General features: G+C 45.0%; 1 protein-coding gene across 4 annotated transcripts in view; it reads right to left on the bottom strand.

The window, feature by feature from the left end:
* Positions 1 to 15,843, bottom strand: part of CTNND2 (catenin delta 2) — a 408,918-nt gene that overhangs the window by 251,330 nt on the left and 141,745 nt on the right. For all 4 annotated transcript variants that reach the window (XM_040494066.1, XM_040494055.1, XM_040494045.1 and 1 more), the window contains one exon: positions 3,904 to 4,036. In XM_040494066.1, the coding sequence (XP_040350000.1) occupies positions 3,904 to 4,036 (133 nt within the window). The remainder of the gene's footprint in view (positions 1 to 3,903; positions 4,037 to 15,843) is intronic.

Below are 15,843 nucleotides of genomic sequence, written 5' to 3' on the forward strand. Positions count from 1 at the left end.
ACCCATGAGAGGCACCTAGTATTATCCCCGAGTCGATGGATAATCTTAATATTCTTAACTGGGGAGGACCCGGAAAGAATGAAGAAAGCATTTATGAAAAATACTAAGAGATTATCACCCGGGTACCTCCTAAAAGATGCCGGTGATACACGCACATGAGCAAGTTTTCACGTCAAACAACTCCAGAGATTATGTACAGCTCAATTTACTGTGACAGTCCCAACAGTCTAGGAGACAACATATACGAGACACAGTTCAAATAGTACTGACACCCGTCGGTGCCACTGATACCCCTCCCCTGAAGCAGGAGGGCAGCGACGTATCAGATGTTCATCGGTCTGTGAAAACGAGCTGCGCAAACTCAGTGTGTTTGTGGCAACAGCCCAGACCCTATCTATTCTTACCCTTTTTCCTTCCCAGGTCTGAGGTCTTGTTTGTGGAGCACCCTCCTGTCTCATTTGTAACTGAACGCTCTAAGCTGGGTCCCCCACTGGCCCGCAGACTCCAGCTCGGTCCCTGGTGGTTGCCAGCCACCCTCCCCAGCTCCTTCCCCGGGGCGCCACCCCCTCCTGGGAGGCTGCCACCAATCCAGCAAATCCACCGGTCACCAGACCAGGAGGAAAAGTTAGAAACGGGGCTTTCATCTGCTGATTTATGGAAGCAAATTCTCAACTTTGTGCCTATAATATCCAGCATCATTTTGAACAGCACGGAATTTCTTGGCTTCATTACATGAAAACTGCACCAAGCACTGGAATGAGGAATGAGAAAGGCATGATTTATGACCCTCCCCATATAGGAGATTTAATTCTGCCTTTTGCTCAATGGTCTATCCATTGTGTGAGCAAAGTCAATACTAATAATGAAATGCAGACTGAAGGGCTAAATCAATTCAATAAAATGCAATAGAAAGACTGGGGGACTGAGTACGTTGGAAAGGCGAGTGCCTGCAGGATTAGTATTTGAACAACAGGTAATTACAAAAATCAATACTTGTGTATGAGAACATGACAGGCAGCCATCCGTCACGAAGGGAGAACCATTACTATTGGCTTGGGCCCTGAGTTAGGATGAGGGAGCAAAACAGAACTGTGCAAAATCCCTTCCAGAGGTTCCGTGTGTGTGGTGCGTGCGTGTGTGTGTACATATGTGTGCTCCCCACGTGAGTGAAGGAGCGAGACAGAGAAACTCAGATGGCTCACTTTGGGTTTTATTTAGGCACGTGCATTGTCCCTGTCCACCGTGGTGGCAGACTGTGCCCTCGGTCCTACACCACTCATCCCTTCCTCCCCATCCCAGGCTCCTGGGGACCTGGCCAACGTTACCCTGAGGTCCTGGCCACATCTGGAATCTTTGGGGGTGCAGTGGAGCACTGACACCCACCAGATGAGCCCCTCCTCCGAGAGCCAGTTGCTGGAAGATCTCCAGGCAGTAAGAGGGGACACAGGCACCCACGGCAAATTAGGAAAATAAGCACACGTACACATGCAGACATATATATATACATACGATAAAATAACTTGTATTTTAAATAGAGTAAAATAACTTAAAATGAACATCGAAAAGATAAAATAAAGTAACTTGAATGTTCTAACTGTTCCTGGCCAAAAAAGAATATGAATGAATGAATATGTTACCACTAAGTGGCCAGCATACATTAAGTCACTTAGCCCCACAAAGACTCCACAGTACAGGTATCGGCATCTCTATTTTAAGGGCTGAAGGACAATTGGCTTGTTCCAGGAGGCACAGCTGGTGAGCAGGGAAGCAGCACTGGGAGATGGATGTGTCTATTGGATGCCAACGCGTGTCCCGGTCCCCACCCCCCGCGCCCCCCGACATCGTGCCACCTCGGATCCACCGCGGGGCCGAGAGGTGCGTCTGATGGGGCCACGCCCAAGTCTGTGGCCAGCTGCCAGCAGTCGCTGCTGTTGAGAGACTTTGGCCAGTCCAAGGAGCACGCAGACAGAGCCAGTGGGACCAGTGACTTCACACTTCCCCAGGCCATGCTGTCTGTACTGACCACACAACCCTTTATAATAAAGGTTCAGACTCCGCTTTTGGATGTCTGGCTTCTGACTGCTTTCAAGCTTCCCTCTCCTGCTCTGCCCACATCTGAGCAAGGTGATATGAAAGCCTGGATGCCTCCTCTTTTGGCATCAGCAGGAAGTTCAAATCACGCCAGCCCCTGTCCACACTTGAGAACCCTCACACTGGCTCCACCCTATAATCACCACAAAAACTCAAGCCAACCCCCTTTCCTACTCTCAAGACGTTTTCAGTCCCACTTAGGAGCCATGCCGACCATCCCAATAAGCCTCGTTAGGTGAGTCACCCAACTTTCCGTACCTTCCAGGTGTATCACAGGGCGTCATCAATCCTGAGATCGGAACCACACTCCTGCTTTTGGGGGCGTGCATCACAACACCCCTGATCCAACCTTACGTGAACAATGGAATAAAATGCTTCCCTGGCCTTTAAAGAAGCCCTCAAAGTGGTGACCTTGAAAAAAATGATGGGCTGTAATCCCCTAATCAGAAATCTGTCCTTCATTTTGAGGGACTCTTTGGTTTTCTATTAAAGGCATAGAAGGATTGAGAGAATTTCCATTGGGGACAGAACTCAAGTTTAACTTTGCTTTATTTGTAGATCATTTATATAATTTTAATAGTATTTTTGGCATTTTTAAACTTATCTTGGATGAACAATATTTTTCTTTATGTGACTGTTGACACCACTGTTGACATTTGGGACTGGATAACTCTTTGCTGCGGTTGCTGCCCGGTGCATGTGCATTTTAGGAAGTTCTGCAGCATCCCTAACCCTACCCATAACATGCTGATAGCACCGCCACGGTCCTCTCCAATTGTGACAACCACAAGTGTCTCCAGATGTTGTCAACTATCTCTTGGGAGGCAAAAATCACACCTGGCTGAGAACCACTGTCCTTTATTCAATCCACAAAGACACGTGACCTTTCTGCTAAGTCCTCTAAGTCCCAGTGGAAGATAGAAAGAAATGATGAAAAGCCATTAGGCTATATCCATACTAATGCAAGCAAGCAAAATCTACAATAAATTGCAATTATATCTCTAAATTTCTTGTTTCCACTCTGAAACCGATTTTGACTGATCCCCAGAACTGCTCCCATGCTAGGGAGATGACTCTTTATAGCTTATCAAATTGTTTTAAAACGTTTGATTACTCAGCAGCTTAATGCAAATACTTGTCCCTTGTCCAAAAAATCAGAGTGAGCTATGCCGACCACTGTGATTTTCTAGAAATACCACGCAGCACAGTGTATATACAAAGTAGTCCAAGAACACCAAGCATGTTAACGATTGTTTACATAATGGGTGCAGACAATATATTCTTTCCTGGACCATATCCACCCGTGTTATATTCCCTAGTCATTCTGTAAATGGCTCAAAATCCTTGATTGTAACACAAAGCTTATCTATTGCCTAGAGTTCTCATCCTGTAAGTGAGTTTTCCAGAAAGGAGAGATGATATCATAGGTGACTGCAGTAATCTTGTAAGTTGAGGAGACAACGTACGATGCTTTTTATTTCTTGAAGATTTAGAGGCAGAGATAACTCCAGGGATGATATTGGGAAGAGGAAGGCAAATCACATGAAAAGTCCAGCGTTTGACCATTTTGCCTGTGTTAATACTAGAAGGTATATTTGGTCATCTGCTTCTCAGTATCCAAATATTGAAAAAGAAGACTATGTATACACACGCTAGTTAATCAGAAGGTGCCATTTCGGTCTTACATATGGATCTAAATTTTGGAAACATAACTTTGGTTTTCCTATTCCTTTCCCCTTTCAACACTACTCTATAGACCTCGGTGCTGACGAAATCTACCACCAGTCGCTTAAGAATCCAAGTAGTGCTTACCTCGGCTTTAATTTTATTGTCTCCGAAACAGAGGTGCTGTAAGTAGGCTGCAGCATTAGACTGGACTGAAGGAAACTGGTGTTGTAACATCTGGATCACTTCTGGTAGCTCTGGGTCTCTCCATCCAAATTCTCTGAACAAGGAGAAGGCAGGAGAACATGAGAGAGAAATCCTACCACAGTGTTAACACGCGCTTAACCCATTTATGAAATGTACTTGAGTTTACACAGAACTATTTCACAAATAGCCGGTCTGGTTTTCATGCACGCACATTCACTTAAAAGAATCTGAAAAGACGTCCTTAAGTTGATGGCTTGGAGGTGCGTGTAGGTATACACGTTCGTACGTATGCTGAACACACACACCCTATACATATAAAACCTTAAATGTATCAACTGAAGTTACATGTTTATGAAGATTGTTAAAAAAAAATGACTTAAAGTGTCACATGATTTTATTAATATACACATTTTTAATTTGGGCTTAAATGGAGAATTTATAAGGTCACATTGGTTTTCTTTTTTTTTTTTAATTTTTTTTTTTTAATGTTTATTTTATTTTTGAGACAGAGAGAGACAGAGCATGAACAGGGGAGGGTCAGAGAGAGGGAGACACAGAATCCGAAACAGGCTCCAGGCTCTGAGCTGTCAGCACAGAGCCCGACGCGGGGCTCGAATCCACGGACCGCAAGATCATGGCCTGAGCCGAAGTCGGCCGCCCCACCGACTGAGCCACCCAGGCGCCTCAAGGCCACACTGGTTTTCTAATATATTGTTTCAACAGTCTGATTCAAGGACAGCATTTAGCTAAATTATCAGACAAGAGAAAATATAACTGGATGGGGTCCAATCCAAAATCCAAAATGTTGTGATAGAACCTGATGCCTTCTTTATTATTTTCTGACTATTATTACTGTTACTGTTATCATCATCTCTTCTTTAAACGATTCTCCAGAGGGAAAAGTGGAGGAACAAGAAGAATTTATAAAAGGAAGTTCAAGAGTTGGGTTTATTCATACAATGTTAATATGTCTTTTTTCACTGTACATTTTTCTCCTCCATGCTTCTTTTCACATCTGAGCTACTCCAAGAAGATGGTTGTTTATTTAATTTTAAGAAACACGCTCTGAGACATTTAAGTCCACCCTAAAACACAAGACTGACTGTACCATGCAAATGAATATTGTTTTATGAAGTCAATCGGCTCAACCAGTTAGGACATGGGGCTAACAGGGCCAATTGTATGGATTCTATTCCTGTAGCAGGAACCCATTTTTAACAGAGAAATAAAAAAGCAACCTCTGAGACCGCAGATAAAAAGGTGACCCCACGTGCCACAAAAGGGTACTATTTATCCAAAGGATAGGGTGAAAGACAAACGAGATAGCCTGGCAATAACCACTCTACTCCCAGAGAAACAGCTCAAGAGCATCCATCCTGTTGATGCTGGGTCAGTGCTGTCGTTGGAGAAGAGGAGTCACAAAAAAATGGGGCAGAGAAGGAACAGACAAAGGTTAAAAGCGTCCTCGTAGATTGTAACCTGTTCTCTTTATCTTTCCTTTATCACAACCCACAGAGGCTGTCAAGCAAACCTTGAAACGTGTTAGCACTCCCTTCACGGCTCTGAAGACAATCATGAATGGGATTCCTTTTGAATTAGCTTAGTTTTTCTTGGCAAGATCAAGCATTTGATTTAATGTGCATTAAGTAGTTAATAAATTGACATAAAATTTTAGGTAGCCACACATATTTTCAAAAGGACAGATAGTACAGTAATACATCTGCTACAAACTACCCATAAGTGATTGCTGGTAACAGACAAATTATTACATTTTTTTTTTTGGCTATGTGATCAAAGTAGAAATTACAGATTAAGAACACAGGAAGCTTGTGTTACTTTTTTAAGTTTAATGTCCTTCTCTCGCATGATTCTAAACCACTTCTGCAACATCGAGATAGCACCCACAGCCCCTCTGCTCAGAATAGCAGCCAAGTAAAATTGTGTTCTTTGTTCAAATGAAATAAAAATCTACAGAATACCCTATACATTAAGATTAGCAGTGTCCTATAGGTACTGGATGGCTAAGATGAATTCGGGTGAGCCTGTGCTATTGGAAAGTGATTAGTAAAGAATTCATTTGAGCCTATTTTATTAACCGGATAGTAACTGCTCTATATGGCATATATCAGTAACATCTTTGGAACAAGATCTCTAGGGGAACAGTCTGAGGGACCCTCTACACACATGCACACACACGGGTTCGTTTGTGTGGATGCATGTATATACACACGCACATGTACACACACACAGCCCAAACTCAGAGCAGATGCACTTTCTAAGGAATCATGAGCCTAGGGGGAAAAAGGCTATTCAGCTTCCCCTGAAAACTCTGGAATCCCAGACATCCCCTCTGCCCCACTCCTCTTTTCCCAGACCTGTTTCTCACCTTTCACCCCGCTGACCAAGCCAGTCACCTCCCACGCACCCTTCTTCCTACCTAAGGCATCGGACTGGGCACAAACACAAAACTGATCGGGCCGCTTCCCTGCTTAAAGCCCTTCAGTGGTTCCCGCTGTCTTCGGGATAAAGGCCAGGATATTCCCATGGCTCGTGAGGCCTTTGCTTGGCTTGCCATCTCCCGACTTGCCAGCCTTGCGTCCCGCTGCCTCCCTGGGCTCCCTGCACTGGCAGACATCTGGACGGTGCTCTCGCCCACCTCTGTCCTGGCACCTGGAACAGCTCTGGCCCAGCGGTTTCTCACTCAAACTCAGGACCCCGGGCTCCCTGTGATTCCCTCAGGGAGGCCTTCCGTGAGTCCATCCCTGCAATGCCTAGCGGTCGTGCCTCCATTTTGTTGTGGACTGCGTCCCATCGCTGCCTCCGTCTCCACACTGTGGTAAGTTCTCTGAGGCCAGGACCGCAGCCCTTTCGGTCATGTTTGCTCACTAGAGCATACAATATCCCCGGTACATGATGAACGTTACATAAATGTGCTTTGGGAGAGTGAAGGCATGAAGGAAAGAGTGAAGGAAGTATCTGGGCAGGGAGTGTTTCCTCAGTTCTAATGACATCTTTTCTCTGGCCAATTGGTCATTCTGGAACGCTCCCCCCTCCCCTGACACACCTAGACAGATAGACACACACACACACACTCTCCATACTGCCAAACTGTGCAGTCTTTACTATGCATCAGTAATTCTGTCCCCAAAACCTTCCAGTGGCTTCCCACTGCACCAAGGACAACGGCCACCTCCCACACAGAGGACTCCTCCCTGTTCCTGAGCTTCCTGCACCAAGTTTCCTGAATTGCTTCCTTCCTATTGAAAACAGTTCTGCTGTTCCCATCTCAAGATCCTGGTACTCTGGGGGAGGCTCCTCCCTCAGGTCTCTGCATGGTGCTCTCTTGTCTTGACCAGGTCTTAGTTCATATGTCTCGGAGGGCATCTCCTAGAAGCTTCCAGGCAAACAAGCCTGACCCTTCATATCATCTTACTACCGCCATATTTCATCCACCACACTTATAACTGGCTGAAATTCCCCTCCATCATTTTGTTACGATGATTCATCGCTCTGCCCTTTCTCTGCTGTAAGCTTCACGGGGACAAGGGTTTTTCCCACAGCATGAAGAAATTCCCTCAGCTGCCGTGCTCCAATCCTCCTCTGGTGCAATGACAACATGTGAAAGTGGGGTCCTGGGGGGGGGGGACTCGGGGACAGAGTGAAAGGGGGTGAGGGAGATCACAAAGCCGGGTAAGACTTACGACAACGGTAAATTAGTGTTCAAAATGACTTGATGTCTCTTAGCCTAAACCAGCTTTCCAGGAATCATGCTGGAGTGGATTGTGCGTCCGAGCAGTCCGCTTCCGGTTTATTCTAACTGGCATTCCCCAGCCTTATTCACAGCAGCAGGTGCTGTCTAAGAGGATACTACTAGTGTTTTCAAGTGCCTTCCTCAATTTCACAAGAGTGATGCTAAAGGTGTACCCCCTCAACAATAAGTTGGGGGGGAACGATTTACATCCAAGTCTCTTTTTCCAGAATGGTTTTGTTTCACTTAAATTAGATCGCTCGGATTTTTTGTTGTCCATGGAGATAGACTCCAGAGAAATAACTGGAGGCCCAGAGGAAGTAAAATGTCCATCTCATTTGGACCAGAATTTGGCATATGATATGGTCTTGCATAAGGGTCTTAATCCTGAAGGACAAGGAGTGGCTCACAAGACAAAGATGTTCTGGAAAAGACACATACCAATAAAGGATCAGCATAGGGAGAGGTTCGGGGCTGCGGAGGGGTTGGTGGATTTGGAAAAGGTACATTCTCAGACTAGCTGGGGAATGGCTAAGAAACAGGCTGTGTGGAGGAAGCCTGCCCGGGAGGCCGGATCGTAGAGGCAGGGCTAGAAAGCAAGTTTGGGATGAGATCACGAAGGGCCTTTCACACAAATGCAAAAACGCTGTTTCTGGTCTGCAGTGACTCTTGTGGAGAAGAAATCTAAGAACATTCAGATTTGTTTGGGTTTACAGAACAGCCAGAAAAATAATGTTAAGAAACAACAGGAGTGCACTAAAAGTCAGTTGCCATGGTTCCCTGTTCACACGCCTTAACTCTTTAATCCTTGAGTAGCCTTCTGTGGTTTATTTTCATTTTACAGAGGAGGAAATTTGACTTACAGATGGTACCAACTTAAGTGGTGGAGCCAGAATGAAACTCGGCTGTCTGCTTTCAAATAGATAAATTTAACCATATAACTGTGTTGGCTGCTGTAATCACTGCCTGGCAATAACGTCTAGAAGAAGGATTCTTTCTTTAGACAATGTCTCAAAAATAAATATGTTTAGGGGCGCCTGGGTGGTTCAGTCAGTTAAGCGTCCAGCTTTAGCTCAGGTCATGATCTTGCCGTTCCCGAGTTCAAGCCCCGCGTCGGGCTCTGTGCTGACAGCTCAAAGCCTGGAGCCCAGATTCTGTGTCTCCCTCTCTCTCTGCCCCTCCCCCACTTGTGCTCGGTCTTTCTTCTCTCTCTCAAGTAAATAAACATTTAAAAAAATTTAAAAAAATATGTTTAAAACAGTGTCCACAGCAGACTTTTGGCAATGACCTAAGACATTTTTGGTTGTCACAACTGGAAGATGTTCCTGGCATCCAGTGGGGAGAGGCCAGGAATGCGGGTCAACATTCTACAGTGCACAAGAAAAAATTCTCCATCCCTGAACTGTCATTAGAGCCAGGGCTGAGAAACTCTGGTCCAAACATGAAGTGTGTCTGATCACTTGTGTTGAGCAAGCATGTCTTAAAGTCTTTTGCTCCTGGATTATTTTAGTAGAATGGACCCAGGATTTGGTACGAGAGTAGCTAGGAAAGCGTTCCAAACTTGAACATCTGGCTTTCTCTCTTCAAGTCCCTCACTGTTTGCTGGGCTTGGTTTCCATGGATCTAACGTGGCAAATAATACCACCTATTTCATGGGATATCTTTTGAAATGACACATGAGATAATGAACGTGAAAGTGGTTGGTAAGGTATTAACAGCTACAGATAGATACATACGAGTGATTGTTACCCTAAGATTGCTCTAAAGGACGTATGTACATATTTACAATATTTATATAATGCCATTTAATTTTTTAAAAATAACCTGTTACTGTTGGGTTTACTGACATTAGAGCTGATACTGACATGAAAGAACATAAGTGTAAAGAGAGACACTGCTTTAGCTTATACTAAAAATTCTGCCTGAAAATGTGCCACTTTGAAATGATTTGTTTTGCCCCCTACCCCCTCCAGAGGCAGAGTGCCATGGTGGGCAAAAGTTCTTTGGATGCAGTCAGAGTTGGTTCGAATCCTGCTCCACCCACCATGAACACTTTCTGCAGCCTTGGGCTCCGTCTGTCTGCCTCTGGTTTCCTGCTGAATTTCCACTGGCTGGCGTGCTCTTTGCTTTGAGTCCATCTTTCATAATGAGATAATAATTCCTACCTGGAAGTATTGGTGGGATGATCAGAAATAATATATACGAACCCCTTGGAGCAGTATCTGGCACGCAGTGTGGACCCTTGAGACATGCCAGCTGTCGTATATAACTAGACGACGGAGTAGAGACTCAGAAATAAGAACCATCTACAGTTTTCTACCGGAGCGAACTCATAACTCTCATTTGTTACTGGGCTTCATTTTAGAAATGTTAATGGAACTGGAGAATATGCAAATGTAACCTTTTCTCCATTAAAACTTGTCACATAGACCAACAATATTGTGACAAAATTCTCACTCTTACATGGACTATCTGAGTTGCTAAAATTATAAGCGCTCAGCTCAGAGCTAAATAGCAAAACAGTTTGAAATCCGTTACTATGTTATGCTGGCACAGAAACCGGAGAGTTGATGTGCCGTCACAAGATTTTATCACGTTTACTTCTGCGTTGTAACGGGCCTCAGGGCCAGAGTCTCTGGGAACTCAAAATTTGATTTTCAGCAAAGCTTCGTGTCAGAGACACCTTGCTTACTTTGATTCTTTATGTTGGAGGGACACTGCCCACTTTGCAGCCTCAGTGGTTTCCGGTGGGGCAGGGCTAAATGGACATTACTTAAAAACGTGAAAATCGGGGCGCCTGGGTGGCTCAGTCGGTTAAGCGTCCGACTTCAGCTCAGGTCACGATCTCGCAGTCCGTGAGTTCGAGCCCCGCGTTGGGCTCTGGGCTGATGGCTCGGAGCCTGGAGCCTGCTTCCGATTCTGTGTCTCCCTCTCTCTCTGCCCCTCCCCCGTTCATGCTCTGTCTCTGTCTCAAAAATAAATAAAACGTTAAAAAAAATTAAAAAAAAAAACGTGAAAATCTCCACCTCTTTAAACTTCTGAACTATAACCAGAAGTTGTATTTTTTAATGTTTACTTATTTTGAGAGACAGAGAGAGAGAGACCAAATGCAAGCAGGTGAGGGGCAGAGAGAGAGGGAGACACAGAATCGGAAGCAGGCTCCAGGCTCCGAGCTATCAGCACAGAGCTCGACGCGGGGATTGAACCCATGAACAGTGAGAACAGAGCCGAAGTTGGCCGCTTAACCGACTGAGCCACCCAGGCACCCCCTAACTAAAGGTTTTAAAGAGCACATCGGCTTTAACTTTGGCATCTAGAGCCATGAGGTGAGCTGTTTTGTTTCTGATGTGGTCTTGTTAATAAGGTTGGCGGTGCAGACGTGGTGGTCATAAGAACGTTAGATAGGTGGATATTTTTATGACGACACGGAAGTATTTTAATTCTTCTTGACAAACGAGATCTTATCCAATGAGAAACGTATGGAAGCATTCGTGTCTTGGTCCTCATTCCTGGATATTTTGTAGCCCAAACCAGAAGCTGCCCTACATGGCTTATCACATTTAGAAAACAAATCTTTGCTTTCAGAGAAACAGCAGCATTAGAATTATGACTGTCTAGAAAACAAGTTCAACTGTTTTCATTTGTAGAAAGAAATGGCTCTCTCCAAGCTTTACATTTTGGGAAAATGTAATTACCCAAACTGTATCAGTAGCATTAACGCACTGACCCATGATTTCTTGACCTGTCTTCTGATGGAGCAGCCACTGTGCTCCTTGTAGATGTGTTCAGCTCACAGGGACTCAATGCTGTCAAGGACCACCAGCCAGCTCTTCCCTCCTGGGGACGATCCTCATCTTATCTTAAATCTGAATTATTAATTACACCCTCTCTTTTCACAAACTACTGAGGCAACTCGCACAGACAGATCATCTATGACGATACGATAAATGAAACATCAAGTACAAAGAAGAGGGGGGTTTCAAATGTTATGAGCGTAAGGTCGACGTACTTGCTTGTTTCAAATTGGGCCCTTTCCTTACAAGTAGCCCTGCCCTCAGCCGAGAAACTAATTAGGGTAGAAAATGAGTCATTCCTGTTAGTTAAATGAAAGCACAGAATCCCACCACTTCCTGCACTGGGAAATCAGGAAGGAAGAATCTGGAACTCTCTATACTTGTCCCAAGATCCATGGCTGGTCTCTAGTTAGGATCCCTCTGGTGGGCTGAATAATGTCCCCAAAGGTATCCCTCCAACCTGTAAATGTAACCTTATTTGACAAAATGTGCTTTGTACATAAGAAGAAGGAGACATACCACTGAAATAAGATGCTATATTGTTGTCTTTGAAGACGCGGGCAGGGGCCATGAGCCAAGAAATGTAAGGAATACAGCTCTAGAAGCTGGAACAGACAAGTACAAGCATTTTCTCCTAAAACTTCTGGGGGCAGCATGGTCGTCCTGACACGTCGATGATAGCCCAGTGAACCTGACTGCAGACTTCTGGCCTTCAGAACTACAGGAGAGTAAATCTGTGTTATTGAAAGTCATCCACTTTGTGTCCATTTGTTCTAACAGCCGCAGGAAACAAATGCACCTATGGCCTTTTTAAGCTGACAAAAGACCATCCCACTGGTGAGACTCCGAGGAGGTGGAGAGAGCTGCTTGGACTATCCTAAGAGTCACCACCTCTAACTCATGCCTCTGAGAATCTACCTTGTGATCGCTGATCATGAGGTGGACTCCTCCAGCGAGTTACTCTGACTTACCAACCCGCTCGTTTGTCTATTTGAAACACCCACCTCTCTAACCTCCGGCCTTCGCCCCTCACTGCATCCCTGCAGGCCGCCTGACTTCCTGCTTTGGCAGATTCAGCTATAAACCACTCACTCCCCCAGCCAATGTTCACGGAGTGACCACTGTGCCTCTAGCCACTGGAAATTCAGTACTGAACGCAGCAAGAGTTCCTGTCGCAGGGAGCGGCTTCCTAGCGGTGGTTGGCAATTCGTTATCAAGAGAGCAAAATGCATTGTTCATCCGTGTTAAGCGTGTGCTGGGTTGAATGGTGTCCCCTCAAAAATTCATGTCCACTTGGGACCTCAGAATATAACCTTATTTGAAATATGGTCTTTACAGGATATAATTAAGGACCAAGATGAGATCCTCATCTTCCTGGACGAGGACAGGCCCTAAATCCTATGGCCGTGTCCTCATAAGACACACAAAAGGACACAGAGAGACACAGGGAAGAGAAAGCGCTGTGCAGACAGAGGCAGAGGTTGGAGTGATGTGGCTACAAGCCAGGGGATGCCAAGGATGGCCGGCAACTACCAGAGGCAGGGAGAGAGGCATGGACGGTTTCTCCTTTAGAGCTTCTGGAAGGAACCCACTCTGCTGACACCTTCACTTGACTTCCGATCTCCTGAACTGTTAGAGAATAAATTCCTGTTGTTTTAAGCCACCTCGTTTGTTGTATTTTGTTACAGCAGCCACAGGAAACGAATACAGGTGTAATGGGAAAATAAAACAGACATAGGCAACACGAGTGTGTGTGTGTGTGTGTGTGTGTGTGTGTGTGTACATGCACACACACGTGCTGTACAGGGGTTGTTATTGTAAACTCTGTGGCTATGGAAGACCTCCCGGAGAAGGTGACCCTGGAGCATAGACCTAAAGGTGGTGCATGGTGGAAGGAATGTTCCTGAAAGGGAGAACAGCGCTAAGACCCTGAAGAGGAATGTGCTTAATTAGCACGTCAGACAAGAGGGGAGAAGGCCAGTGAGGGAAGTGGTGTGGGTCCTGGGGCCATGTGGAGAGCGGCAGTAAGGCCCCAGATCACACAGGATTCGTCAGTCCTGGAACGTCTCTGGCTTCTGCTCTGAGAGAGACCAGAGACACTGGCATGTTGTGGTCCGATTAGCGTTTTTGGAGAATCACTTTGACAGTGGTTACATGGGTGTATACATCTGTCAACACTCAGAAACTGCAGCCTGAAACAGTGCATTTATTGTATATAAATCATACTTTGATGGAGCTGTGTTTACGAAAGGCTCCTCTGGATGCAGGGCTGAGAACAGACTCTTTATGGTGCGGATGGAGCAGGAGAGAGTTTAGTGGCTCGTGTGGGGGACGGTGGCAAGGCTGCTGGTGCTGAGCAGTGGGGGGGGTGGTGGGGATACATGCTGGGGACAGGGCCAGGTGCACACAGAGTGTGAAGGCAAGAGCCGGCCCTTCTCCCACCCTCTGCTCACGTGAACCGGTGACTCCTGTGGCCTTGTCCATCACGCCCTTCCCCGGGGACCACAGGGCGGACTGGCCAGGCTAGGACCCACTTTCGGGGACTGGCATCTATTATTCCAGAACAAGGAGGGACACTTTCGACTAGCAAGTTTTCTACCGGCTGCTGAAGCGGAGAATCGGAAACAGCAAAATCGTGAGAAAACTGCTCATTTCCCAACTATTACAGGTGCTGGGTGCCTTAAGTAAATCTTAGCCAAGCAAAGGGCTTTTTCTTGGAGTCCAACTTATTGGGAATCAAGGTGGGGGGCTAATGTAAAATGATTGGCAAAAGTTCATGCTGCTATTTACCATTTTTAATCTCATGTATTTTAAGTACCAGTGAATTTCTGCTTCTACCAAGGGCTTAAATATCCTAAAAGTCCATTAGATTGCAAATAATATTATCAATTATACGGTAATACCTATTCAGTCTCAATAAAATGTAGAATACTCGCTTTTATCTATTAATACAACTAGACATTTTCAATAAAATAGGTTCCACAAGGAAAAATCAACTTCATACACATAAGCGTTTAGTTACCCTGGAAATTCTAACAGGCTGTCTTTGGTGGTAATAGCCCAAGGGAACAAAGGACAAATAGTACCCATAAACGTTTCCGTGTAAGCCATAATGACTTTATGGAAAATGTTTATATTCTATGACTATGTACCCATTTTAAAATTAACAGTCCGTGATGCTTCCTAGAAAAATCTGGACCTGTGCACCTCCAGTGGGAACAGAAGGAAGGATCTGACACCCAAGACCCACGAGAGGAGGGCATGATTGTAGGATGTTAGAGCAATAGTTTTTACTCTGTCAGTATCGGCAGAGATCAGGGTTCTGCCTCACATTTATTTATTTATTTAAAAATTTTTTTTTAACGTTTATTTATTTTTTTTGAGACAGAGAGAGACAGAGCATGAACGGGGGAGGGTCAGAGAGAGAGGGAGTCACAGAATCTAAAACAGACTCCAGGCTCCGAGCTATCAGCACAGAGCCCGACACGAGGCTCGAACCCACGGACTGTGAGATCATGACCTGAGCCGAAGTCCGACCCTTAACTGACTGAGCCACCCAGGTGCCCCCTGCCTCCCATTTAGATTAGGTATTTGAGAAAAAGCCACAAAGGTCTTGCTACCCTCAGAAAGTTTTACTATATGTGTATTAAAGGAAACTTAATATTAAATACTATTAAAAATGGCCTAGCAATATACTGTGTGTAAATTATAGAATGGAGACTGCTTTCTTATAAACTAAATAACGATATCATCTGACAGTTCTCTGTGAAAAGAATCTTTAAAAAAGAGCTTTTAATGATTCTGTTTCTGAAAACTTCTGAACCTCTCCAAAAACCAAAATGACACGAGTAAATGCATTCTAGAAGAACCCATCTCCAAAGATTGCGTGCTGGTCTCCATGTTTCTGGAAGCAAGAACCTGTCCCACGGCACCTGTCACGTTGTCTTTAGAATGTAAGTTGTGAGTACAGGCTCGAGGGTTGATTGCTATGCAGAGTCCACGGTGGGCATCTAGTGATATCCACTGTTGACCTTGGTCCTGGGAATGTTGCTAGCATGTTTCGCACATACGATTCCATGTCTGTCACCTCATTTTAGTTCTTCAAAGAATGACAACTCAATGTATTTCAGACAACACCGAACAGAGAGACTCCCTTTAAGGAAAATCTTACAGAATCGAAACGAAATTTAGTCTAGAAGAGGCACCAAGTGAGAAAGATGTTTGAAGGCATTCTTTAAAATGAGTAACAAATCCTCTGAAAATAGCACCCATGCATGGTCTCCTTCCAGGAGTGTTTGAGAGGCCTTTTTATGAACCAGGAGAAGTTCTAGGTCCTGC

The sequence above is a fragment of the Herpailurus yagouaroundi genome, unplaced genomic scaffold (assembly GCF_014898765.1).
Source record: "Herpailurus yagouaroundi ecotype Mexico unplaced genomic scaffold, PumYag 29, whole genome shotgun sequence".
Lineage (NCBI taxonomy): Eukaryota > Metazoa > Chordata > Mammalia > Carnivora > Felidae > Herpailurus > Herpailurus yagouaroundi.